General features: G+C 40.7%; 1 protein-coding gene across 2 annotated transcripts; it reads left to right on the top strand.

Annotated features, from left to right (window-relative positions):
- The first annotated feature begins 768 nt into the window (after window positions 1-768).
- Window positions 769-26,874, top strand: WDR12 (WD repeat domain 12). 2 transcript variants are annotated; one of them, XM_056111734.1, is made up of 14 exons: window positions 769-1,017; window positions 1,712-1,981; window positions 5,817-5,911; window positions 8,456-8,550; window positions 9,815-9,921; window positions 11,019-11,134; window positions 13,053-13,207; window positions 14,837-14,882; window positions 16,798-16,883; window positions 22,343-22,483; window positions 22,592-22,697; window positions 22,855-22,987; window positions 25,842-25,914; window positions 26,573-26,874. In XM_056111734.1, the coding sequence occupies exons 2-14, from the start codon at window positions 1,941-1,943 to the stop codon at window positions 26,648-26,650; spliced, it is 1,272 nt and encodes a 423-aa protein (XP_055967709.1). In that variant the 5' UTR covers window positions 769-1,017; window positions 1,712-1,940; the 3' UTR covers window positions 26,651-26,874. The 2 variants fall into 2 exon arrangements, with proteins under 2 accessions (XP_055967709.1, XP_055967708.1); XM_056111733.1 differs by having other exon boundaries at window positions 769-1,132.
- Window positions 26,875-26,890: the final 16 nt, after the last annotated feature.

Raw genomic sequence — 26,890 nt, 5'->3', positions numbered from 1 at the left:
TTCTGTTTGCCAGGCCCCACCTTTCATCAAGGGCTTTCCGAGGGTTTTTCTGTCTCACACCAGGTACCTGGTTAATTGTGGCCCAGCTGTAAGCATCTTCTTGATGGAAAGCTTTAGCCGACTTCACCTGCACACACACACACCGCACTGCCCACCAATCAAGTCCCCTCGCTTGGAGCTTTTCAGGCGATCGCCTCACAAAAATGTCTTTTGAGCTCTGGACATGATGTGTCTCTATCCCCACCCGTCCCCCCTCCCCACCCCACACTCCCCCCACAAAAAAACCAACCTCAATTTAATTCGAGTACTGTCGGGCCCACAAACAGTAAAGACACTGGCCTTGGCTCACTTTAAGACAAAATAGTGAAAAATGAGACGTGTGGGAGGAAGGCTTCCCACATCTAGACATAGATAAGGGCTCACAGCGGGAGGGAGGAGCGGCGTGAGGGGGGGGGGGGCACACCGCGGGGCGCTTACGCCCAGGGGTCCGGATCCCCCCGCGGTGCGTCCTGGGGACTCGGGAGCTCACAGACCTCTAACCTCCACCTTTCTCCCGCCGGCCTGCCCCGGGCCAGGGAGCCCGGTTTCGAGCCGGCGGCCGCAGGCCTCGTCATAAGGGGAGCTGAAGAGGCCGGGGACGCGGGCGCGGGAGGGCCGGCAGTGGCTCCAGCCCCGGCGGGGTCAGGAGGTGACGGAGAGGAAGCGGCTGGAGGAAGAAAAAAGGCGGGGGAGGGAGCAGGGTGCGGGAGGGGGTGGGTGGGGGGTGGGTGGGGGAGAGGTAGCGTCCGGTCCGTCAGCGCAGACGGCCCAGCCAAACCTCCGACTCCTCCATTCCCGCCGCCGCCGCCGACTAGCGCCCTACTGGGCGAGGAGGGAAGTCCACCAAGTGCTGGAGCAGAGGGGAGAAAATTCAAAGCGAGTCTACTCAACCTCGTCTTGGCTCCGAGGCCCCGCCATGGAGACCAGCCCAGTGCGCAGGCGTACCCCCTCGGAGAGCGCGCCACGGAGCGCCCTGAAGTGAGGCCATTCTCAGCCACCGTAGTCGGCCTTCCCGTCTGATTGGCTCTTCTGTTTTCGTAGTCCCGCCCCCTCATCGCCTGAGGTTTGAGGCCGGAGCCCAGAGGAAATCTCGGTAGGGTTTAAGTTCTCTTGGGATGGCGAGTACAAAATTAATCCGAATGGGCTTTACCAAATTTAAGAGACAGAGTAAAGATAGTAGCTGCTGGCGAGAGTCATGGGATGGGGGTGGGGGTGTTGGGGGCTGGAACAGTAGTCCCATGTGCTGAGCCCATGCGTTCCATGAAATGCATGCATGAAATGCGGGAGCCCCGTGTTGACCCTGGCACTACCAGGAGCTAGTCCCAGCGCACTGTTATGTTTATCTCCAACCCCCAAAAAGGATGTGAGAGTCGCGTGGCAAATAAGACCACAAATTCCACCAGATACAGCGTCTAAGAAATGCTGCTTATTGGGAGTTGTAGTGTCTAGGTAGGTGCTGTGTTTGAAATAGCGGATTTAGGGGATATTTCTTCAGATTGAATAAGAGCGAGAGCGAGAGAGAAACCTAATCTGATCGGGACTTTCTGAATTGTCATCAAAGGTTTCCAGGCCTAAATATGTTGCGGGAAGGGTTTGATTTTTTTTTTAATTACTGGGAGACGTCCCCTTTAAAACTGCTTCGCCAATCGATGATTCCTAAATCCTTGAATAGGTCGTTGATGTTTGTGGCCTGGACTTGGTGAAGGTACTGCAGCCTCGTGGTGGGTTCTTGCTTGTGAGGTCGGGGGACCGAATGCGGAAGCCCAGTCTCTGCAGCTTCTCCTCTACCAGCGTGTTCTCATTTTGAGCGTCCTCGTTTCGTAGCCCTAAGAGACGAGAACGCCTTTTGTCTGCTGTGATCCCCTACATTTCTGTTGGCAAGTCTGCGTGTACTGCCTGTCATGGCTCAGCTCCAGACCCGCTTCTTCACTGACAATAAGAAGTAAGTAAAAGTACTTCCCATCTCCCCTCCCTAGAACCCTTTCCCAGCACCCCTTAGGTTTGACTCTGTGGCTCTCTGATCCCTGGTTGTCTCTGCCTTCTTTCCAAACCCCATCTACACCTCTTTTGGGGGCATGGGGTGGGGTGGAGAATCCGAACTCTGCGGTGCTCAGATGGGATCCGCATTGCCCCGCGAAGATTTCTCTGGGGCTTGCCTGCAGCCCTTTGGGATCACGTTTTAGCTTAGCATATAATTTTTTTTTTTTTTTTGCTTTTTGGGTCACACCCGGCGATGCTCAGGGGTTACTCCTGGCTCATGCACTCAGGAATTGCTCCTGGTGGTGCTCAGGGGACCATATGGGGTGCTGGGAATCGAACCTGTGTCGGTCATGTTGGCTGTGTGCAAGGCAAACGCCCTACCCGCTGTGCTATCACTCCAGCCCTTAGCATATAATTTTAAGTGTGAGTTTAGAGAAACCTGAAAAGGATTGTTTTGTTTGCCGAATGAAGTAAGTTACGACCAATTGGCTGTCTATTGATAGTATTTAACAATTTCTTAGGAAACATTCTCTTAAATGCTGGGTGAGAGAGGATGCTTGCATACTATAATACATAAATTCTATTATCAGTACACGTAAGTTTGTATATTTAACCTAAATACTTCCCAGGGAATGTAATGCAATAATAGAATTACATCTTTTTCTAATTGAACTTTTTATTCATAATTTTTGATTGATATGAAATTTTTATAAATTATAAATCATGTATTTTAACCTTTGAGATTTATGGATTTATGAATGTTTTAAGTGATCAAAAATAGTAGCAAAACCTGGAGAGATCTTGTTTATTTGGCTTAAGATATTCTGGTTATTATTAATAGGGGCAAAATGAAGGGAGATGATGACTTTACTCATAAATATGTAATAATTTCAACATATTTGTGTGTGTGAATTTTGCTGCTTCCTCTTGTCCCTCTTTTTTTTTTTTTTTTTTTTTTTTTAGTTTTTTGGGTCACTTCCAGCTGTGCTCAGGGCTGACTTCTGCCTTTGTACTCAGGGATCGCTCCTGGTAGCGTTTGGAAGACCATGTGAGATGCCAGGAACCCAACTCAGGCCAGCTGCTGCAAAGCAAGCTCCCTATCCCCTGTCCCTCATTTTATTGACTAAAATAATAAGTGCTTCAATGGAGGAACGAAAAACTGTAATCTCTAATTTTTGTTACCTTTTGCAGATACTAAATAACTTTGCTTTGGTGGCATTTATTTCATACACATCTAGTCCCCTGCCAGGAGTGACCCCTGAGGACAGAGCCTGGAGTAAGCCCTGAACACTGAACATTGGGGTTTAGCCCCCATACCTGAAAAAATGGGGTGGGGGGAGATAACGCAAACCTCAAAGTCCACCCCACATTTGCTAATTTAGTCTTTTCTGTTGAATAAATTCTAAAGCACCTCCCTTCTCTTAAACACCCATTGTAGCAAAAGGAGATTTTCTCCTGTTTTGGTGAATGAATCCTGCAGTCTATCCTTAATATCTTTTGAAACTTTCTATTTTCCAAAACTACAGCCTTAATTAAAAATCAGGTAACTTTTAAATTAATTTTCAGTCACCATAAATTACAGAGAAAGTTATTATTAAGCATCGGATGTTTAAGCAACAGTCCCTTTACCAGTATTTACTTCTATCCACCAGGTTTCGAGATTTGTTTCTGAGTCTCTGGGATCATGGCCATTAAGCAGCTTGATCAGGAGCTAGAAAGGCCTTTCGTGGGCTATGACTATGGGGTCTCGTTGGGGTAGGGAGGAAAAGGCCAGCTCCACCCCCCATCCCATGAGGCCCCACGTGTCTTGTCACTGCGGGCCCAAACCTGACTGTCCAGTGGCCTCTGGAGGATGGTGGCCACTGGGCCGCCAGGGGGAACAGGCCAAGGCACAAAACCTATTCCCACCTGGGTTGACCCAGCACCGGTAACCTATTGCAGGGACCGGACGCATTTATGCCAAAAGCCTTTGGGTTTCGAGATTTGTTTCTGAGTCTCTGGGATCATGGCCATTAAGCAGTTCGATCAGGAACCAGAGAGGCCAGACCTCCAATTATATAGCTGAGCCCAAGGTGGTTTGTGGGTGTGTCTCCACATACCTAACTTTTGGCTGTTTACTTTCTTGGTAAACTTTGCCCCAAGTTTTTGGGGTCTAGACAAAGGCACAGCAGCAATTTGGGGGTATCTGGAAGCCTGAAGGCGCCATCAGGCTGCTGATGCACTCGCCTCACAGGTAGATTGACCTGCTGGTGGCACCATACCCCCTCCAATTTTCTTTTTGGACATCACTTCATTCTAAACATATAGTTTTGTTTATAATATAAAAAAAATTATATAACATAGTCTTCTGTTCCTGGTTTCTTCGACTTACTATGTTTTCAAGGGTCATCCATATTATTAATATCTTTACTTCATTTATGATGATGAGACCTGAGTCCATTGTATGTATGAAACACATTTTGTTTCATGAGCTAATGAACAGATGGTCTGTTCTCCCTTTTGGATATTAATCATGATATGTGAACATTTGTGTACAGATTTTTTTGTAGGTACTTATTTTCATTTCTATTCTAAGCATAGTCCTTATCAGATATTTGCAACTTGCAAGTGTTCTCTCCCATTCTTTCTTACAACTTTCCTAATTTGTTCACTGTTTTCTCTAAAATAGTCTCCAAGATGCTACCAAGAAAGAGCTATTGGGGGTGGGGGCGGGGGTCTGTTGGGTTTTGTGTGGTTTGGTTTTGTTTGGGGCCACACTTGGTGATGCTCAAGGCTTACTCCAGACTCTGAGCTCTGAGATCACTCCTGGTGGTGCTCAGGTGACCATGTATAGGATAGGATACTGGGACATTGAACCCAAGTCAGCTGTATACAAGGCAGGCATCCTAACCACTGTACTATCACTCTAGTCACTGTTTTGAATCTTAAGTTCTACCCTATTGTTCTTGGGACTGTTCCTGGCTTTGTGCACAGAGTTCTCTTCCTGCTGTGGTGTGCAGCGGACCAGGCTTTGCCAGGGATGGAACTTGCGCATTCTACATGCAAAGTATGCACTCAGCCCATTGAGTTTTCAATGAGGTTTTAATTGCAATAGTTGTTCTCATTTCCTACAGAAAGTAGACCTACTTCACAGCTTATAATACCACTCCATGCATTTGTAGATCACTGCCTAGATAAGCTAGGGGGTTTGTGTGAATAATTTAATAGTGCTCAGCTATTATTTTTGCTTCTTTCCTTGCTTCCTCCTTTCAGCTAACTCACCAACCTGGCAAAAACTCATTTTCCTAGATGTAACTTAGGAATTGATACTTTCTTGTGCATTTTTTTTTTTCAAATTCTGCTCCCTGCGATCTTTGCTTTGGTTGAAATGATCCAACACATTTTTGTTCTCCATTTTATCATTTTTATATTGTTCTTATAATTTTATTGTATTTGATTCCAGATTTTAACTGTTTCTTAGAAAATTTCTTAATTCATTTTTGCTAAGCCCCTGTTAATAGGCTCAGAGAGATAGCTGAGAGGGCTGGAGCACATACTTTGCTTATATAAACACTAGGTTTGATTCCTATACAACACCAGGAGTAATCTCCCCACACAACCCCAAAACACCAAGCCTAATCTCCACTCTCACCTCAAACAGCACTACTGGATGTGACTCTAAATTCCCCCTTCCTAAAAACTGTCATGTAACAAAATGTCTGGTATGTGTTAGATAATCACTTAAAAGTTTGTTGAATGAATGCAGATTTGTTAAAATATCTGTAACTTGATTTTGACATATATTATTTTTTCTATAGATATGCAGTAGATGATGTTCCCTTCTCAATTCCTGCAGCTTCTGAAATTGCTGACCTTAGTAACCTCATCAATAAACTGTTGGAGGCCAAAAATGGTGGGTATACATATACTGAGAATCCAGAATACTGAGAATCCAGAATACATATACTGAGAATCCAAAGTTACTGACTTTACTGAAATTTAACATGTTTATATTTTGCTTTAGTTTTTAAGCTGTATTTTATATAACAGCAAAAAATTAGTGAATTTCATGAGTTTCCTGCTGCATGATAGTTTAAAAAATATTTTGAAATAAAGTTTTCAGAATAAAATAATCATTTCAGTTTAATATACTTTTAAGGCAATATAGAAATAACATGGTTGAGATTTAGAAATAAAGACTTTTGGTATAACAGTTGAAAATGTTGAGTAATAAAGATTTGTGATTTTGGGCCAAGGAGATGGTACAGGGGGTTAGGAGCTTACCTTGCATGCAGCCAGCTCAGGTTCAATACCTGGCACTACTTGTGGTCCCCCTCCCCCCCAGAGACCACCAGGAAAAAGCACTGTTCATGGCCAGATGTTACCCCCAAAATAAATAGATGTTGGGGGCTGGAGTGACAGTACAGCAGATAAGGCACTTGGCTAATACACACCAACCCAGGTTCAATCCCCGGCATCCCATATGGTTCCCTGAGCCCTGTCTGAAGTGATCCCTGAGTGCAGAGCCAAGAGTAAGTCCTGATCACTGCTGGATCAAACAAAATGATGTGATTGCTCTGGTTAAGTAGGCACTGAACAAGCATATTTGTGCTTAGGCCTCATTTACCACACTACTATGAACCACAATGATAATATTAACAAATGCCTGTGTTAATCCTGGCATTTTATGCATATTTAGAATTCATGTAAAAATATTGTCTCAAACATAAAAATGAAAGAGTATCAAATAATATAAAACATGTTATTCCATGTAAATTATGTACTGACTATAAAGTAACATGGACATGGTATATATAGATGATATAAGAGTAGACACCATATCAACTTTTTTTTTTTTTTGAGGAGTGGCTAGGGGCTTGGACCACACCTGGCTGTGCTTAGTGCTAACTCCTGGCTGTGAACTCAGAGATACTCCAGATGCCGGGGGGCGGGGGGGTTGGGGGGGGTGTAGGGGGGCATAAGGGTCATATGGGTGCTGGGATTGAACCCAGGTTGGCTGCATGCAAATCAAGAACCCTGCATGCTATACTATATCCAGCTCTCACAAGTCTATCATTGTTGCTGTTGGGTGACAAGTGGAAAGAAATTATACTAGTCGCCACTTGTACATGTTTTAAATTGAAGTAAGCAATATATTTTTTAACAAGTCGATATTCTAAGGGGGGGTTGTGGTGGTGCTCAGGGATACTACTGACTGTACTTAGAGATCATGAGTGATTAATTACCCTTGAATTGATGATGCAAATAAATCAGATTTTCTTAATGTGAAGACTTCTCTTGAAGGGTTATAGCTAGAGCAAGTATGAAATGATTAATATGTATCATTTTGTTAACTCCAGGTAAAGGAATAACTAATGAATATCAAAAGCTGCTAAACCATTAGTTAGATATGACAGAGAATGTTATGAAGGATGGAATCAGACTGGCATCATTTGAGAAGAGAGCTGTGTCTAAATATCTTAAAGAGATGAGATACATTGTAATTTCCTGAAGTGGTGGAGTAGGAAATCTTGCAGTTCCTCTCCAACAGCAGGAAACCTGAAATCTAATAAAACATTTAGGTATGCCCAGTGTCTATGATGTATCAGATGGTAAAGCAACAAATTAATAGATACCTCGGAGATGCCCACAATCAAATTCCAAATATTTACTAGAGGACCTAGTAAATTTAAGGGGAAGAAAGAGGAAGGGAGGAATAATGTTCTCTGCTCTGTTTAATAATATAAATAATCAGATATGTAGATTTTGGGTATTGATGTACTCACTACAAAATACATTTATGAAATGAAATGAGGAAATTTAAAACTTGGCTACTTGATTTAAATTATATAATATTGTAATTTTATTTTAGTTCTTATAACAAGTGTATATGTACTTAAGCATCTATAGATACATGATAAAATTTTTAGGTTTGCTTTAAGTTAGAGTGGACAAGGAGTAAAAAATGGGAAAAATATTGATAATTACACATTGTCAGTTGTCAGAATGTGTTGAAGTTGGGTATTTTTATGTTATTTTGGGTTACATTATGTTATATAATTGGGTACTTCATATGTGTTTGAAGTTTTCCATGGAATAAATTTTTAAAAAATTAAAATAATTGGGTTGGGGAAATGACTCAGAGGGCTGGAGTCCGTGCTCTGCATGCAGTAGCCCCAGTATCAGAGTCCCCAAGCACCACTGGTCGTGGTCCAGAAACAAAACAAAAAGTTAAAATAATTATATCAATGATAAGAAAATCATACCAATAGAATAAATTGTTTCTGTTCTTAAAAATCACATAATATATTAGACTACATGGTTGGATTGTGCCATGGAAAACTTGGAGACTATACTGACATAACAGGTGCCTTTTTGTATGGGGGTAACTTATATGTCTCTGACAATTCAATTGCATTTCCTAAGAATGTTTATTTTTATTATACATTCCTTTTAGAGTTACACAAACATGTGGAGTTTGATTTTCTTATCAAGGGTCAGTTCTTGCGAATGCCCTTGCTCAAACACATGGAACTGGAAAACATCTCATCAGTAAGTTCAAATATCTAATTGGTTTTACTTAAGTTGTCATTAACTAATGTAAATAAACTTCTTAGATTCAGAACTGGCCTAAATCTATACGCAGCTTACAAGATCTTTGGACTTTTCCTGCCTCTGTGCTCAGTTCATCAGCACATATACAAAACTGATAATTATTTTCTTCCCCCAAAAATTAACTTTCTAAATATCTAATTTAAAAATTATGTTTTTTAATATCCAGTGTTTAAATTCCCTCTCCCCTCTTTCCTGAGTGTGTTCAAGAAATGCAGATAGACATAAAAAGGTACTTCGTATGTATAAGAACTGGCAAGAACACGAATAGTAAATACATGTATACTACAAAAACATTATACAAAATGATTGTGAGATTAAAAAAAACTTAGGTTATTATGCCATGTCGTGATTTCCCCCCGGTGGTTTTTAAACTATATAATGTATGTTTATAATTATTGTTTATATAATTTGAGATAGTTTGCAATTGCTTTTATGATTTATTGAATAAAATTTAGACCTGTGGTAAATATACATAATTGTCCTCGGGTTTTTTTGTTTTTTGTGCCATATTCCATGGTGCTCAGGACTTCCTCCTGGCTCTACACTCAGAGATCCCTCCTGGTTAGATTGGGGAACCATACAGGATACCAGGGATCAGGGATTGAACCTGGATTGACTGCACGCAAAGCAAACACTATACCCACTGTACTGTCACTAGGGCCTCAAATTTTCCATTTTTAAATACAATTTAGTGACACTAGAACATTGACAATATTTTGCAACATAATCACTTTTTCATCTTTTTATTTGTGCTTATTTGCTTGCTTCTATGATATTTTATGATTTGAAGTTTCTTAGTTTCTTTTCTTTTTCCCCTGCTTCAAAAGCATGAATTCCCGGGGCTGGAGCAATAGCACAGCGGGTAGGACATTTGCCTTGCACGTGGCTGACCCGGGTTTGATTCCCAGCATCCCATATGGTCCCCTGAGCATCACCAGGAGTAATTCCTGAGTGCATGAGCCAAGAGTAACCCCTGTGCATCACCGGGTGTGACCCAAAAAGCAATAAATAAATAAATAAATATCCTTTTTTTTTTGTAATTTAAATTATTATGTAGAAGTTTTTTTACTTTTGTATGGCTCCAGTTTTTCTAGGTTCTAAAAGTGACTGTCAAGATATGTATTAAATTGGGGATCCTTTTCTCTTCATAATGTACCATTTTCAGCGTGCATTACTTGATTGGCTTTTGGTGTCTTTCCAGGAAGAGGTTGTGGAAATAGAATATGTGGAAAAGTATACTGCACCTCAGCCAGAGCAGTGCTTGTTTCACGATGACTGGATCAGTTCAATCGAAGGGGCAGAGGAATGGTATTGCCAGATGAATGTTATTCTGTTTCTTAAGCAACTTCTGTCATTCTTTTTAAGTGCACTATGAATATTTTTCTGTGATTATCTTTGTGAAAGAAACAATGTATTGACCTAAATGTGGTCATGGCAAAGATCTTTGCATTCATTATACTTGAAAAGGAACTGTTTTTTAATAGGTTTTCTTTTCTGTATCAAGTTGTTGTAGTAAAATTTGTCTTCTGTTTAGATCAGATCTACAGGGCTTTAGTGTATTGGAGCTTTAGTTTAGTTAGTCTGTTCCATTTAAAACTAAGGAAGTAACTTATTTCAAAGGGTGGGGGAAGATGTTTTCTATAGACAGATATTCTGGCCTAACAACTTTGAAGATGCAGATAATGCTACTTTAAGGCTAAAAAGGGAGAACTCGGAATCAAGATGGTATTAATGGACTAGAGCAAAACTCTACTGGCCTTGTGAAAAAAAAATACCTTAAGATTGGATCATAGTATAAGCTTACTTCTCAAGGAGTGTGTCCATAATTACCCAAAGGGTTTTTATTACTATTATTATTATTATTATTATTATTATTATTTTAGTGATTTTACTGTTTTTAAAGGTTTGGGCTTGTTAAGTACAAATCTCCTAGATTTTATGAAATTTTCTCAGCTTCCCCGTAAACTATAGGTTTTTTATAATAGTCAAAAAAGTTATATACAGGGTTTGTTAAACTTTGAAGACAAGAAATGTCAAATACAGCATTTTCTAGTTTATTCTAGTGTGTTTTTGAAATTTTGTTTTTCATATTAAAGAAGAGTTTTAAAGTATAATTCTCATGCTAGGGTAAGGCTCAATTGGTAGAGCACACGGTGTGCATGTGCAAAGCCCTGACACTCCTTCTCAGCACTACTTGGCCCTCTTAGCATTGCCAAGTCCAGCCATAAGGTGGACTTATAATTCTAGCACTGCCCTCCTGAGTACTGGACTGCCAGCCCTCTTGGATAAGCTGTATAATGTAGTATAAAAATAAGACTCTCGGTTTACTCTTAACTGCTCTAGAAGTACTAATTTTAGTTTTAAGAAAGCTACTTTTCGTGTTTCATAAGATTTTTGTCTCATAGGATCTTGACTGGTTCTTATGATAAGACTTCCCGAATTTGGTCCTTAGAAGGAAAATCAATAATGACGATTGTCGGACATATGGACGTTGTTAAAGATGTGGCCTGGGTGAAAAAAGGTGAGGGCTCTGCCTAAACTGAAAGGACTTTGGAGTAGAGCATTGTAAAGAAGCTATTTTTAGAGCTGTGATAGAATGGGGATGAAATACTGTGAAAATAACAAATAGTCATTGTGAAAATTTTTAAATACAGAATATTCAAGGATTTAGGGACTGGGAGGGAGGCAGATTGATCCGTGGGACTGCAGTGCCTGCTTTACATACAGGAGTCCCAGGTTCATTCCTCAGCACCACGTGGTTCCCCCAGTGCCACCGGAATAGGACTTCCTGCTCTAAACCTTCTCATATATAAAGTTCAAGAAGAAAGGGATTATATCATTTTAAACCCATAAAGAATTAAAAGTGAATATTAAAATTACATCAAGTATACATTTAAAAAATTATTAGAGTCATATCTTTACACTGTTGTTGTTTGGGGTTTTTTCGTTTGAGGAAAACTTTGGGGCTTACCCAGTGATGGGCTGGAGCGACAGCACAGCGGGAAGGGCATTTGCCTTGCATGCGGCCGGCCTGGGTTCGATTCCTCTGCCCCTCTTAGAGAGCCCAGCAAGCTACCGAGAGTATCCCGCTCGCATAGCAGAGCCTGGCAGCTCCCCGTTGCATATTCTCACAGTGGAGATGTTACTGGTGCCCGCTCGAGCAAATCGATGAACAATGGGAGGACAGTGCAGTGCAGTTTTTATGGTGCCAGGGTGTCATACATAGAAAGTATTGCTTCATTACTAAGCTACAGCCATGAGCTCTTATACATTTTGGGAGGTTTTCCCCTTACACAATATGCTGCTTTTTTAAAAAATTAGCAATATGGGGCCAGAGAAATAACAGAGCAGATAAAGCACTTACCTTGCATATTGCCAACCTGTATTTGGTCCCCAGGATCTCATATGGTCCCCTAAACCCTGCCAGGAGTGACCCTTGAACACAGTCAGGAGTAAGCCCTGAGCACTGCTGGGTATGCCCACAAAACCCAACCAAAACTAAACAAACAAAAAACATAGCCATATGAGCTTCTTTCTCTTTCTTTTTCAGAATTTAATATTTTTGCCTTCCCTTTCATGGTTATTGTCATTGTTGTGGTGCCTGGGGTTGCATACTTGGTTGTGGTTATGGTATCAGTAGATGGGCTGGTGGAGATGTGTCCCACTTGACCATGCCAGGGGAATGGATGGCAGGGAACGACCTCTTACCTTTTGAAATCTCAGCATGTGTTCTATATTGTATCACATCCTTGCACCACTCTTCTACCCATTTATACCCAATAGTGCTCAGGGACTACTCTCACAGTGTTGCTGGGGGATGATGTGCTGCCATGCATTGACGCTGGGCCTCCTGCAAACAATCACAATCACAATCAATCACAACCATCCTGTTATTCGTCGATTGCCTCGAGCAGGCCCCAGTAACGTCTCCTTCGTCCTAGCCCTGAGATTTTTTAAAAAAGTGCCATATTCAAGGCTCTTTCTTGAGAATGAGACCCTTCATTGTTACTGGTGTTTTGCATATTGGGTACGCCATGGGGAGTTTGCCAGACTCTGCCGTGTGGGCAGGTTACATTTGGTACCCTGCCAGTTTGGACAAACAAACTGCAAACAATATATCATTATAATCCTCTATCCTGTCCTTTTAACAGATCTTTTCAGACAAAAATTTGGTGTGAGAACTTACTGTATTTTTCATATATCGTGCCCAGTCCTGGCAATGTCCAGTGTTGTGGCCTGAGTGTTTAGTGCTCTCAGTAGTGCTCAGGTTGTTGAGGTGGGGACGGGACCACCAAGGCTTTAAAGTGAGGATCAAACTCTAGTCCTGCACCATGCTAAGCATGTGCTTTATTGCTGGAGCTGTCTTCCTGGGCCCACAACTAGTACTAAACATTGTTGTTGTTGTTGGTTTTTAACTGATTCATTTCTTATTTCTTCAGACAGTTTGTCTTGTCTACTATTAACTGCCTCTATGGATCAGACTATTCTCTTATGGGAATGGAATGTAGAGAGAAACAAAGTGAAAGCCCTGCACTGCTGTAGAGGTCATGCTGGAAGTGTGGATTCTATAGCTGTCGATAGCACAGGAACCAAAGTAAGTATCTGTTTTAGTACTAGTGTGCTGAATTGGAATTTGAGTTTATGCAAATATTCATGGTAATTGGCTATCTTATAGTAATTGGTGAGTAATAAATATTATATCAAATCAAAAGTAAGTACTCATAAAACAAAAGATTAAAAAATTTCCTTAGGGGCTGGAGCAATAGCACACCGGGTAGGGCATTTGCCTTGCATGCGGCCGACCCCGGTTTGATTCCCAGCATCCCATATGGTCCCCTGAGCACCGCCAGGGGTAATTCCTGAGTGCAGAGCCAGGAGTAACCCCTGTGCATCGCCAGGTATGACCCAAAAAGCCCAAAAAATAAATTAATTAATTGAAAATTTCCTTAATCTGGATCCCTGGTTTAAAATTGTATATAAATTGCAGATATTTTGTAGAAATTTTAAAAATCAAGCAATTCCCTTAAATCATAGTAGTTAATATTTTCATAGTTGCTAACAATTGCAAATATTTAGTTGATTATCAGGTGTTTCCCAAAATGAGTGATACTGGCCCCAGGGGGTGCTGAAATGATCCAAAGGCTAATAGCCTTGTGTGCAACAGGTGGATATTTTCTGTTTGCTTACTTAAACATGGTAGATTTCCAAAAGGGCTCTGTGTGATTTTTTTTTTTCTGAAAAGGGAGCAACAGGCCAAATTAGAAAAGCCCTAAAGAAGGAAGAGACCTGGTGTTATAGCATAGAGTATATGTTCACTTTTATCTAAGCAACTGTCACAGGAAATAGGTTAAGAATAGTAACTTAGTAATGATGGAGATTGAGTTCCCAGGAATCTAGGAGACCAGACAAATGATACCAAGGTAGTAACAGCATCCAGAGATACTTTGGGGCCAGAGATAGTACAGCAGGTAGAGTGATTACCTTGTACATATCCGACCCAGATTGATCCCCAGCATCTATATAGTCTCCAAAGCATTGCCAATAGTAATTCCTGAACACAAAGCCAGTTAGTAACACCGAGCATCACTGGTTGTGGCCCAAAAACTGAGAGAGAAACAGGACAGAGGAAAAGGTGCTTATCTTGCTTGCAGCTGATCCAGGTTCAATCCCTAGCACTGCATATGAGTCCCTGAAAACAAAGGCAAGAGTAAACCCTGAGAATCACCTGAGTGTCCCCATAACGAAACAAAAAACAGTCTTGAGACCAGAGAGATAGTATAGTGGGCAGGGCACTATCTAGCCAACCCAGGTTCTTCTCTGGTACCCTGTATGGTCTCCCATGCCCCACTAGAAGTGATTTCTGAGGGTAGAGTCAAAAATAAGCTCAAAGGGGCCAGAGTGATAGCGCAACAAGCAGGGTGTTTGTCTTGTACACAGCCAGACCTGGGTTCAATCCCCGGCATCCCATATGGTCACCCAAGCACCTCCAGGAGTAATTCCTGAGTGCAGAGCCAGGAGTAACCCCTGAGCATTACTGGATGTGACTCAAAAGGCAAAAAAAAAAAAAAAATAAGCTCTAAGCATTGCTGGATATGGTACAAAGAACAAAAAAGTAGTAAGGATTTCTTGGCACAACAAATGTTCTTATGACCAAAAAAAAAATCAGACAAATGATATTCTGGATTATACTATAGTTTATTTTCATTTAAATATTTCTGATTAGTTTTGCAGTGGCTCCTGGGACAAGATGCTAAAGATATGGTCTACAGGTAAATTAAATATTTGTTTTACTTTGTGTTTCAATAATTTCACTGAAATTTTAGCCCAGATTTTGCCATAAAAATGAATCGGTGTATTTAGGACAGTATATCTGTTATAGAACCTAAATTCCCTTAATTCTCTGGTTATCTTACTTAGGAACCTAGAAATAAAATCACCCTTTTACATCATCCTGATTAAGACCACTTTTCTGTGGAGGAATTTCTTTGTTTTTAATATGGATTTCTGGTCTATATTTTAAAAAACAAAAAACAACACAAAACACCCTACTTTCAATAGTTTTCCAAGCTTAATTTTCTTTGAAAACACAGATTTTTAAAATGAACAATAGGAGCTAGAGAGATAGCATGGCAGATAGGGTACTTACTTTGCTTATAGCTAACCTGGGTTTCATTCCCAGAAACCCGTTTGGATCCTGAGCTCAGAGTAAGGAGTTAATCCTGAGCACTGCTGGATGTTGCAGACACACCAAAAAAATAGAAACAATGGAAAGAGGAAGAAATAAATTAGCATTTATAGTAGTAAGAAAAGTTATAGATGAAATAGGGGGAAAATGGACTGGGGAGGGGACTCAAAGGGCGGGAGCATGTGTTTTATATGCAGGAGTGCTGGGTTTGATCTCAAGCATCGCATAGTCCCTTGCATCATTGGATGTGACTTGCTCCTCCATACCCTTCCCTACCCCCAAAGAAAAGAAACCACCACATTAAAATTTTAAAAAGCTTCTAGTACAAGCTGGGGAGCCAGCTCAAAGGGCTGGAAAAAACACCTTTCAAGCCATAGGCCCCAACAAGAATCTTCAGTAATCATATTCCTCCTATCCCCCAGCACTAATGGGCCTAGACAGCACTGCACCAGTAGACCCAGTATTGAACCATTACTAAGCATACTGACTAGCATAGCTGGGCTGAGGATTTCTGGGAATGATCACAAGCCCCATGGGAGCATTGTTTGGGAGACCAGAGAAAAAATAGCGACAAAAAATTACACAGGTAATTTAAGATTACCTGCTATTTCGAGGTAACTGCTATATTACAATATAATACATTTTGCAAAATGGTGTTTAGAGATCAAGAAAAACTAAAGCAGTTTAAAATAATTATGTTTAGGATGACAAGAAATATAAGTAGATTTTCCAAAAATATTTAAAGCAAGTGATGAATCAGTAAGATGTATGTGTAACTGTTTCCTTTAATAATCTATTTTGTGAAAAACATTGGTACTTATAGTTACTGTTAAAATGTATAGTTTTTCATTTAGATTTGCTACTGAGCCAAATGGTAAGGAACAAAGATTTCAGAACTGAGAGTGCTGGCATGTGGCTCAGTGATAAATATGCCCAACCCAGCCTGAAGATTTTATCATTATAAAGTACTTTTAAATTATTATTAGAAAAGTGAATAGTAAAGGAGAATAAACCAGGCTGGAATATCTCCTTTTAACACATTTACCTAGTCATTTGTTCCCTTCATAATGTAAATGCAATCTAGTCAAAACTCTTATACAATTAATAATAAAATTGTAGTTTTTCATAGACATGGGAAAGTGATGTATGTTTTTAATAATCATATTCGAGGGGTTTGGGTGTGCCAGAGATCAAACCCAGGGCCTTCATGGCATGAACTCTACCTTTGAGCAATGTTGCTAACCCTAGAATAATGATCTTAAAGACAGCAAAATATCAAACTGCTAGATTTTAAGATTTAATGAAACTTATGTTTTGCTTTTTTCCTTGTAGAAAATCAGTAACAGGTATTGTTTTTATATGTAGTTTTTTATTAAATAAAGAATATGTATTTTCTAATTAGCTGATTTAATTCAGAGAACCTATGTTCAGAAGTGTTTTGAGTCTGTTGTAATTAGTATTTCCCATAAATTCTACAAATACTAATTCTTTTATAATAGTCCCTACAGACGAAGAAGATGAAATAGAGGAATCCACAAATCGTCCAAGAAAGAAACAAAAAACAGAGCAATTAGGACTAACAAGGGTAAATATTTGTAAGAACCAACTGTAGTTATCTTAAGTCTGTATTGATCCCATTTAAAAATTACTTTTGGAGGCTGGAGCAAAAGGCATTTGCCTTGCACACGGCCGACCTGGGTTCCCAGTATCCCATATGGTCCCCTTAGCATCCCATATGGTCCCCTGAGCACCGCCAGGAGTAATTCCTGAGTGTATGAGCCAGGAGTAACCCCTGTGCGTTGCTGGGTTGTGACCCAAAAAGCAAAAAAAAAGAAAATTACTTTTGTTTTGCTTTGCTTTCACCTTAATTAGCCTTTTTTTAGATTTAAAAATTATACACTAGTGGATAATTGCTAAAAGTTGTGCTAAAGCTGAATGAAGCCTCTCATTACCTGTGTATAATACGCTGTTTTATACACTGAGCTTCTGCATCCAGCATTTTTTCACATTACCATAATGCATTTGATGTTGACCCTTCGAACCCCTCATTTAAAAATAAGGTGCTGTAGAGGTAGTACAGTGGAGAGGCTACTTATCTTACTATGCCCAACCCTGGTTTATTCTCCAGTATACCATATCAAGTTAACCAGGAGTGATCCCTGAGCACAGAGCCAGGAGTAAGCCCTAAGCACTGCTGGATGTGACCCAAGAAGCAAAATAAAATAAAAAATAAGTAGTAGTCAGCCAGGCTTTTGGAAGTACATGGTTTATTTCCATGTTGTTGTCATTGTTGAGGTACACCGGGTAGTACACTTGGACCAAAGGCTACACTCCTAACAGGATCTCTCACTACCAATTGAGCCACATCTCTGGCTCTGGTTTATTCCTTTTTAAGTGGTCAGTAGTATTCTATTAAATGAATTTACAGCAGTTGATTTAATAATTCACCAGCTGTAAACCATTTGGGTTGTTTCCAACTTGAGAATTATGAATAAATCTGCTATAACCATTTGTAAACAATGGTATAAACTAAGGTTTCATTCTTCTGGATAAATACTTAAAACAGTATTGCTCTGCTTACTCATAAATATTTCACCATGCTTTTTACTATCCTAGAGCATTGGTTCCTTTTTTTTTTTTTTAAATTTTGGAGCCATAGCAGAAATGCTCAGGGTTTACTACTGACTTTGCACTCAGGGATCACTCCTGGCCATGCTCTTGGGACCATACAGATTGCCTGAGGTCCAACCAGGGTTTGCTGTGTGCAAGGCAAATCCCCTACCTGCTGCACTATCACTGGTCCCTGGTTACCTTTATATTACCATATTTTCACTTTGTTCTGCATCACCATGGATATTCTATTCCTTTAATAGATTCATGCTTTTCTTCAGGAAATTTTCAGAACAAAAGAGAACTTAGGGATTATTTGGTCATTTTGTTTTAAAAACAAAATATGCATGAAAGAATGCATTTGATCTGCAAAGCAAAGTTATCAGTGAGCCTTTATCAACAAGTTTCTGATATCTGATCTAATCCACTTATATTACAGATAAAGTAATAATTAAGGAAGTTAATGTAATAAGAGTACATTAACTGTCTTCCCTTTCAAACCCACCCCTCCCCTGTCCTTCATATATTCTTTGTCTTTAAAACTGGTAGTGTGGGGATTTTAATTTAAGAAAAACATTTGAAATTTGAACTTAACAATGCTGAGAAGAATATGTGGTGAAAATAATCTATTGAAATTAATTTACCTGAGTAAATTTCCTCCACTGGAAAAGAATGTAGAAAATGGCAGCACAACTGAAAATAGCAGTGTCAAACCGAAATCTGTCTGACTCCAGAACTTTTAATATATTATACATATTTATATGTATCATCACTTAATCACTTAACTTCCCGTTAGTCGTCGATTTGCTCGAGCGGGCGCCAGTAACGTCTCCATTTGTCCCTGTCGCGTGCTAGTGTAGCCCAATGGCATCTGTTCGCTCCGGGAACATGAAGGGCCTCAAACCGATCGTTCATGATCTTCAGGAAGAAGTCTGACCATCTGGTAGGTGGGCGGCCACGCGGTCTCTTGACATCCCGTGGAATCCAATCAGTAACAGCTCTAGTCCAACGGTCGTCTTTAAATCTCATTACGTGACCAGCCCATCTGATTTTCGACACCTTGGCAAATGAGACAGCGTCCCTGATCCTTGATCGTCGACGGATGTCAGAACTCCGGATTCTTTCTCTCAATTGAGTGAAACGTGATATTCCAAGCATAGCTCTTTCTATTCTTCTTTGGGAGACCTGAATGGCGTTCTCATCTTGTTTGCGAAGGGCCTAGGTCTCTGAGGCATATGTTAATGCAGGAAAACAGTGGAATCAAAGAGATGTGCCCGGAGCCGGAGATTCTTCGTCCTCTTAGCTATTTCTTCGACGTTCTTGAAGGCGTTCCAAGCCGCTCTCTTCCTCCTGCGCAGCTCGGGTGCCAGGTCATTTGTCATGTTGACCTCTCGACCTAGGTAGACATAGCTGTTGCATTCGGAGATGGTCGTTCCATTGAGAGCGAATGGGGCGTCAGGAACAAGGCTGTTTCTCATATACATTGTCTTCGTAAGATTCAGCTGTAGTCCTACCTTTCCACACTCACGGTCAAAGTCGGCCAGCATTTGTGCCGCTTGGCTGATGTTTGGTGTTATTAAAACAATGTCATCAGCAAAGCGGAGGTGGTGTAATTGCCGACCATCTATCTTCACTCCCATTCCTTCCCATTCCAGTCGTCGCATGATGTTCTCGAGGGTGGCACTGAAGAGTTTCGGTGAAATGGTATCACCCTGCCGCACCCCTCTCTTGACATCAACGATCACTTCTTTGTAGAATGGTGAGATCCTGGTAGTGAATCCGCAATACAGCTCACGGAGGATCCTGATGTATTGGGCTTGAATGCCCTGATTGGCTAGGGCTTCAATGACCGCTTCCGTCTCAACAGAATCAAAGGCCTTCTTTAAATCAATGAACGTTAAGCAGAGCGGCATCTTGAACTCCCGAGAAACCTCAATGAGCTTGGTTATTGTGTGGATATGGTCGATGGTGCTGAATCCTTTGCGGAACCCTGCTTGCTCGCATGGTTGTCCTTCATCTAGTGTTCTGCCAATCCTATTCAGGATGACTCGAGTGAACAACTTGTAGATGACAGACAATAGGCAGATCGGGCGATAGTTGCCAATGTCATGGATGTCTCCCTTCTTGAACAGTAGTACGGTCCTGCTGGTTTTCCATTGGGACGGAACCTTGCATTCAGACAGGTAGCGAGTGAAGAGCCGAGTCAGTGTATTGATGAGTACTGACGGCAGGTTCTTCAGGTGTTCAGGTCTGACCTTGTCTGGGCCGGGTGCTGTTTGTTTCTTTACCGACGAAATGGCGTGTCGGATTTCGGAGGGGAGAACGTTGGGAACAACATACCCATCCTGTGGAATTTGGTATGTTGGCAAGTGGACATGGCTATCGAAGAGATTTGAGTAGAAGTCATGGATAATCTTCTCCATTGCCGTTCTGGAGGATGTGATGGATCCATCAGGATGTCGGAGGGCAGTCATCTTGGTCTAATAGTTGGCGAAGGACAGGCGGGCCTTACGAATACTTTTCCCGGCTTCTGCCGCATCTACCAGTACTTCTGCTCTTCTCTCTTTGAGGTCTTCCTTGATCGCATCTCTGCACTGCTTTGCAAGCTCGGACGTTAGCTTGCGGTTGCCTGAGGCATGCGCCAAACCACGCTGGCGAATTAGCTCAAGAGTTTTCGAAGATAGGCGACTTTTTGTGGCTATCTCTCTCTTGGCGTTCCTCGCACATTCATGGAGGTGCTGAACCAGTCGATCGTATTCCTCGTCAATGTTGTCAACAATGGCATCTTCCCATGTTGCCGCAATAGTACCAAAGAGTTCCCAGTTGGTGGTCATTCTGGGAGTTCTCTTTTTGAACTTTGCAGCCCTTTCTCCCCGCTCTGTGAAGTAGAATTTTGCACGAAGGAGACGGTGGTCCGATCCCGTTCGAAATTTTGGGACAACAGCGACATCAGTCAGGCTAAACCGTCGATTGAATATGATGTGGTCTATTTCGTTGTGGAATCGTCCACCGGGAGACTCCCATGTCCATCGTTCAGATTCTGCCTTCTGGAACTGTGAGTTACCATGGATGGTCTTGGTCGACATGATGAACTCTGACAGTCTCTCACCCTGTTCGTTCCATTCTAGGCCATGGGTCCCGATGTGAAGTTCTTCAGCTGATCTTCTCGGTCCTATCTTGGCATTAAAATCACCCACAATGATCTTGTAGAAGGTGTGGTCTTCTTTATAGAACTTCTCTAGCTCCATGTAGAACTTCTCGATTTCTCTTTCATCATAATGAGATGTTGGTGCGTAGACAACGAAGATAGAAACTGCAGGCAGTGAGCCACATCTATTCAAATGTAAACGTCCGATTCGGGTTGTTAGGCATTCGAATGAATCAATGCTCTTGGCCAAGTTTGTGTTGACAAGGACACCGATGCCTCCAACACCTCTTTTATCGCATGTTCTGAGGAACAATTCTTCTCCAGTGTCGAAAACGGCATGGTGAGATTCGTGCCTTCTTGTCTCAGTCAGACCAATGATGTCGTACTTGATCATTCGCGCTTGTACCATCAGGTCCTCTAATATGTAAAAATGTATATGTAATATGTATATGTATATGTAATATAATATGTAAATATGTATCATATTTATAATAAATTTAGACTTATTTACACTTGTAACATATGTGGAAGAATTATTATTATATTAATACTTTTTGAAATGAAAAGTAGAACAGGGAGGGAAGCAGCAAAATAGAATGGGAAGACAATGAACTTTGACCTAATAATTTGTTACAAACTTACATCTGCTACCTATAAGAGGTTTGAGTTTAGGCAAATTATCTTTTTCAGGTTCAGTATCTTCTACGAAAACAAAACTCTTATTTGGGTTGGAGCAGTAGTACAGTGGCTAAGGCATATGCCTTGTAACAGCCAACCCAGGATTGATCCCCTGCATCCCAAATGGTCCCTAGAGCCCCACCAGGAATAATTCCTGAGTACTGCTGGGTATGTCCCCCGCTCATGGGTGGGGGGACCTTCTTGCAGGGTTATTATAAGAAAGAAATAAGTAGGACATATTTTGCACCTGGCAAAATATCTGGCAAATGGGTTTAAGAATAACTTACTTAATTACTAAGATCGGAGCGATAGCACAGCGGTAGGTCGTTCGCCTTACAAGCGGCCAACATGGCCGACCCGAGTTCGATTCCTCCGCCCCTCTCGGAGAGCCTGGCAAGCTACCGAGAGTATTCGATATGCCAGACACAGTAACAACAAAGTCTCCAATGGAGACGTTACTGGGCCCGCTCGAGCAAATCGACGATCAACGGGAGGGCCTTTTATTATTATTTTATTAATTACTAAGATCTTAATTACTAATAACTTAATTACGAATTATTAATTACTCTAAAATGAAAATGCTTTGTCTTTTGAATATCTGATTTTAGACTCCCATAGTTACCCTCTCTGGCCACAAGGAAGCAGTCTCCTCTGTTCTTTGGTCAGATGCTGAAGAAATCTGCAGTGCATCTTGGGACCACACAATTAGAGTGTGGGATGTTGAGTCTGGCAGTCTGAAGTCAACTTTGGTAAGCCATAGTAATTCTTTGAGCTTTTTAATGATAACCTCATTTTACCTCATTACTTTTGACTGCCAGGATTAAATATCTCTCTCCACCCTCTTTTTGTCTTTTCAGACAGGAAATAAAGTGTTTAATTCTATCTCCTATTCTCCGCTTTGTAAACGTTTAGCATCTGGCAGCACAGATAGGCATATCAGATTGTGGGATCCGCGAACTAAAGGTGAGTGATCTGCACCAATGGAAGAAAGATATATGTAAGCAATATCAGTATTTTTTTTCTCACTAACAAAATGTATAAAAAGAATGTTTTTAACACATTTGTTGGTTCCATCTTTTGTTTTCTAAAATTCAGTAATTGTTATCCTTTCTCTGTTCAGATGGTTCTTTAGTGTCGCTGTCCCTAACTTCACATACAGGCTGGGTAACATCAGTTAAGTGGTCTCCTACACATGAGCAGCAGCTGATCTCAGGTTCCTTAGATAATATTGTCAAGCTGTGGGATACGAGAAGGTAAGCCCAATTTCTACCCCCCCCCCCCCAAAAAAAAAAACTATTGCTTATTGTATGCAGAGTAAATACTATAAACAGAAACACTAAAATTATTCAAAATCATAAAGAAAAAAAGATTGGTCATATGACTTCTTTGATACAATAATAGTAATTGTTTTCAAAAAGAAAAGCCAGAATCAAAAGAATTTTCTTCATGTTATCAGGTGTTTTGTATTCTGAAAGAGTATGGTTGTGATTTTGCCCAAAAAATTCACAAGTTTATGTAACACATCTTTTTGACCTTGTTTAAAAATGTAGAAATGTAGAAAAATTGTTTAGAAATGTAGAAATTGTTTAGAAATGTAGAAAAATTATCCTGACCCTTCAAACTATAAATATAAAAAAATAGAATCCTAATGGTTTCTGAACAGATGCAACTCTGCCCAATTATAAGCAGATAATAGAGGTTTCTTTCTTGATTCTAGAAAGAATAAATTGCATACATTTAATTTTTTACAAGTAGAATGGAACGATGATCAGTTAACTATTTAACTTGTCAGCATTCTAGTATTAGTAAATGCTATGAGGAAAGTAGAACAGTAAAGGGCCACTTAAACAGGAACGGCCTCTTAGATAGATAGTGATAGTCAAGTAGTGGATTGAACCATATTGGGGCATAACCCCAATGAAGGTATGATCATAGCAAAGGGAGCAGCAGGTAAAATGGGGAAATTCCTGACATGTGGGCAAATAGCCAAGGGGCTGGTGTTTAAGAATGGAATAAGCAAGGAGGAAAGTGGTAAGAGCATAGGGCATGTGGTGGTTTTTACATTCCTTGGCCTTGGAAAGGAATTTGAGTTTCATTCAATCAACGTGATGGGGAAGGGTTTGGAGGGTGGTATATGTGTCTGTTTGTTTGGGGACCACATCCAGCAATGCCCAGGGCTTATTCCTGGCTCTGCAACTCAGGAATCATTCCTGGCAGTCCCAGAGTGCTGGGGATCAAACCCGGGTCAGTCATGTGGACGACAAGTGCTCTATATACTGTACTCTCTCATCCTAATGTGGAAGGTTTTATTAGAGAGTTTTAAGCTGGGGAAGAAAAATCAGAGAAGTTGTTCCTATAATTTAAGAGTCATGGGGCCAAAGCAGTAGTACAAGGATAGGGTGCTTGCCTTGCTAATGACTGACTAGATTCAATCCCTGGCAACCCATACGGTTCCCCAGGCTTGCCAGAAATGAACCCTGAGCACAGAGCCAGGAGTAAGCCCTAAGTACTACTAGGTCTGGCCCAAAGGGGGGAAAAAAGTGATTTATATCATAATTTCTCAACCTTTTTTCCAACAAATGCCCCCTTACAAATTTATTTCCGTCATGCGCTCCCCCCCCCCCCCACAAGTTGTTCCCTCTCATACCATGGTCACACATTTACACGATTTTTATATGTGGTCCTTGGCATATCCAGGGGTCCACAGCAGGTACCATATTGCCCCCAGTTTAGAAATGCTAATTTAGTCTATGGTGGAACAGTAGAGATTATGCTGGAGATAAGTGGTTGGTTGGGTTTTTTTTTTTTTTTATCACACCCTGCAATACTTAGGGGTTACTCCTGGCTCTGCACTCAGGAATTACTGCTGGTGGTACCCGGGAGACAATATAGGATGCTGTGGATCAAACCCGGGTCAGCCGCCCTCCCAACTGTACTCCAGCCCAGTTGTTGGATTCTAGCTACATTTGTTTTGGTTTGGTTTTTGTTCAGTGCTTACTCGTGACTGTTCTCAGCAATTACTCCTGGTTTTGTGCTCAGAGATCACAGATCACAGGCTCAGGGGACCATACAGGCTTTCAGGAATTGAACCCGGATTAACCACAATCAAGATAACCACCTTACTGCACTATCTCTCCAGCTGTCTTTAGCATTATTTTGATAACATATCTTGATAACCCTCTTCAGCAGGGCTGATTCAGAATTGAATAGAGAGAGGGCGATCAAGGCCGAGCAGCTGAGTGGTACTATTTCTAGTTATGGGGAAGAGGAGAAAAACAGGTTTGTGAGGGAAAATTAAGAGGTTTGGGTTTTGTGAACTTGTTTCAGGTTATGTATTGGATATCCATATCAAAATCAGGAAAAATTGTTTGGGCTACAGATAAATTTGGGGATTTTCAGTGTATACATGCAAAAACAAAGAGCATTGAAAACCATGATGAGAGAGTATAAAAAGTCAGGGGAGTCTAAAAATAAGTTGCATTTTTCCCTAATATACCAGTTGCAGTAATGTATTGGTCTTTGTGAACTGATACTATGGAAAAATGGGTGATGGCTGAGATAGCTCAGACTGTTGGAATACAGGTTTCGCAAGCCCTAGAAATCCCTCAGTTTTATTCAGCCCCAACATCAGATGGGTCCGCTGAGATAGAACTAATTCCTCAGCATCACTAGATGTAGCCAACAAAACAGAAACAGGAGAGATATCAAGTAAGCAATCAGAATTTTAAATTAGGTGAGTATTAGGGCTGGAGCAATAGCACAGTGGTAGGGCGTTTGCCTTGCACGCAGCCAACATAGCCGACCCGAGTTCGATTCCTCCGCCCCTCTCGGAGAGCCCGGCAAGCTACCGAGAGTATCTCGCCCGCACGGCAGGGCCTGGCAAGCTCCCCATGATGTACTCGATATGCCAAAACACAGTAACAACAAGTCTCATGATGGAGACGTTACTGGGCCCGCTCGAGCAAATTGATGAACAACGGGAGGACCATGACCATAGGGCAGGGAAGGTGTGTGCACTCTGCAAAATTTTTAGGAAAGCTGGTAATCATGAATGTTAATTTTAATATTATGGAATACATTTAGCACATTCATATTTTCATCTTTTAGTTGTAAGGCTCCTCTCTATGACCTGGCTGCTCATGAAGACAAAGTTCTGAGTGTAGACTGGACAGACACAGGGGTAAGAACTTGTCAGTTATTTTGGGGGGGAATTTTTTAAAGATTTTATCAGTTATTGGACAAGAAAGGTTATCAAAATAAATTGTATGTTTGTTCAGTTATCAGTATCAGTATACCTGATATATATATATATATATATATATATAAAATTCTGTGTTTTAAATTTCTCTTATTTGTAAAATCTCATCTTATTCAAAAGAGGAAACATTTCCCTTTTATATGTTATAATTTTTTTATCATGAATATTTCATAATCTATCAAGTGTGTTAAGGCTATAACCATATACTTTAAACTAACTGGAACAAATTTAAGTAATAAGCATAGACTATAAAATGAGCCACACTTGACTGGTGCTTTGGGATAATGTTCTGAAATATGTAAACCTGTATCATCTTTCAGATTTCTTAGTTTTATTATGTTTCTTAGCATATGCTTCCTAAAAAGGACAGTAGTATACATGTTATGGCTCAACCAGATTCAAATGGTCACTTTTAAAGTTTTGATACAATGTTTCATAATATACTAGTGGATACTAATAAAATGTCCTTTAAGCATAAATTTCAATTCAAGTTAATCATCAATAGTTATCTTAGGCTAATGTCACATAAAATAATTGTATTTACTTACATATTTGTGTTTTTTTTTCTTCCATTATGCAGTTACTTTTAAGTGGAGGAGCGGACAATAAATTGTATTCCTACAGATACTCACCTGCCACATCCCATGTGGGGGCTTGAAAGTGAATGACAAGTTTGACAATGGAGATTCTAGAAATGAAACTGAAAAAAGAATACTCAGATTACAACAGAGATTCAGAAAGAAGCCTTTTCAGATTAAATTGTTTCACCCTTGATATAAATATCACTGTCCTCTTTATATTTATTACACATTTTATGTTTATGAAAGAGACAGTGTTGTCTGGATTATTTTACTTTAAGCAAATTCTTGAAATTAACTGTTGCTCAGGGGGTGTTTTG

The sequence above is a fragment of the Sorex fumeus genome, unplaced genomic scaffold, assembly GCF_029834395.1.
Source record: "Sorex fumeus unplaced genomic scaffold, SorFum_2.1 ptg000014l, whole genome shotgun sequence".
Classification (NCBI taxonomy): domain Eukaryota; kingdom Metazoa; phylum Chordata; class Mammalia; order Eulipotyphla; family Soricidae; genus Sorex; species Sorex fumeus.
This window is presented reverse-complemented; position numbering and strand designations above follow the sequence as displayed.

Bases quoted from the DNA above. Each gene is read 5' to 3' on its own strand.
- WDR12 (XM_056111734.1), top strand. From the start codon at position 1,941: ATGGCTCAGCTCCAGACCCGCTTCTTCACTGACAATAAGAA. The intron at 8,551-9,814 runs GTAAGTTCAAAT...GTGTCTTTCCAG, and splicing joins AACTGGAAAACATCTCATCA to GAAGAGGTTGTGGAAATAGA. The intron at 14,883-16,797 runs GTAAATTAAATA...CTTTTATAATAG, and splicing joins GCTAAAGATATGGTCTACAG to TCCCTACAGACGAAGAAGAT.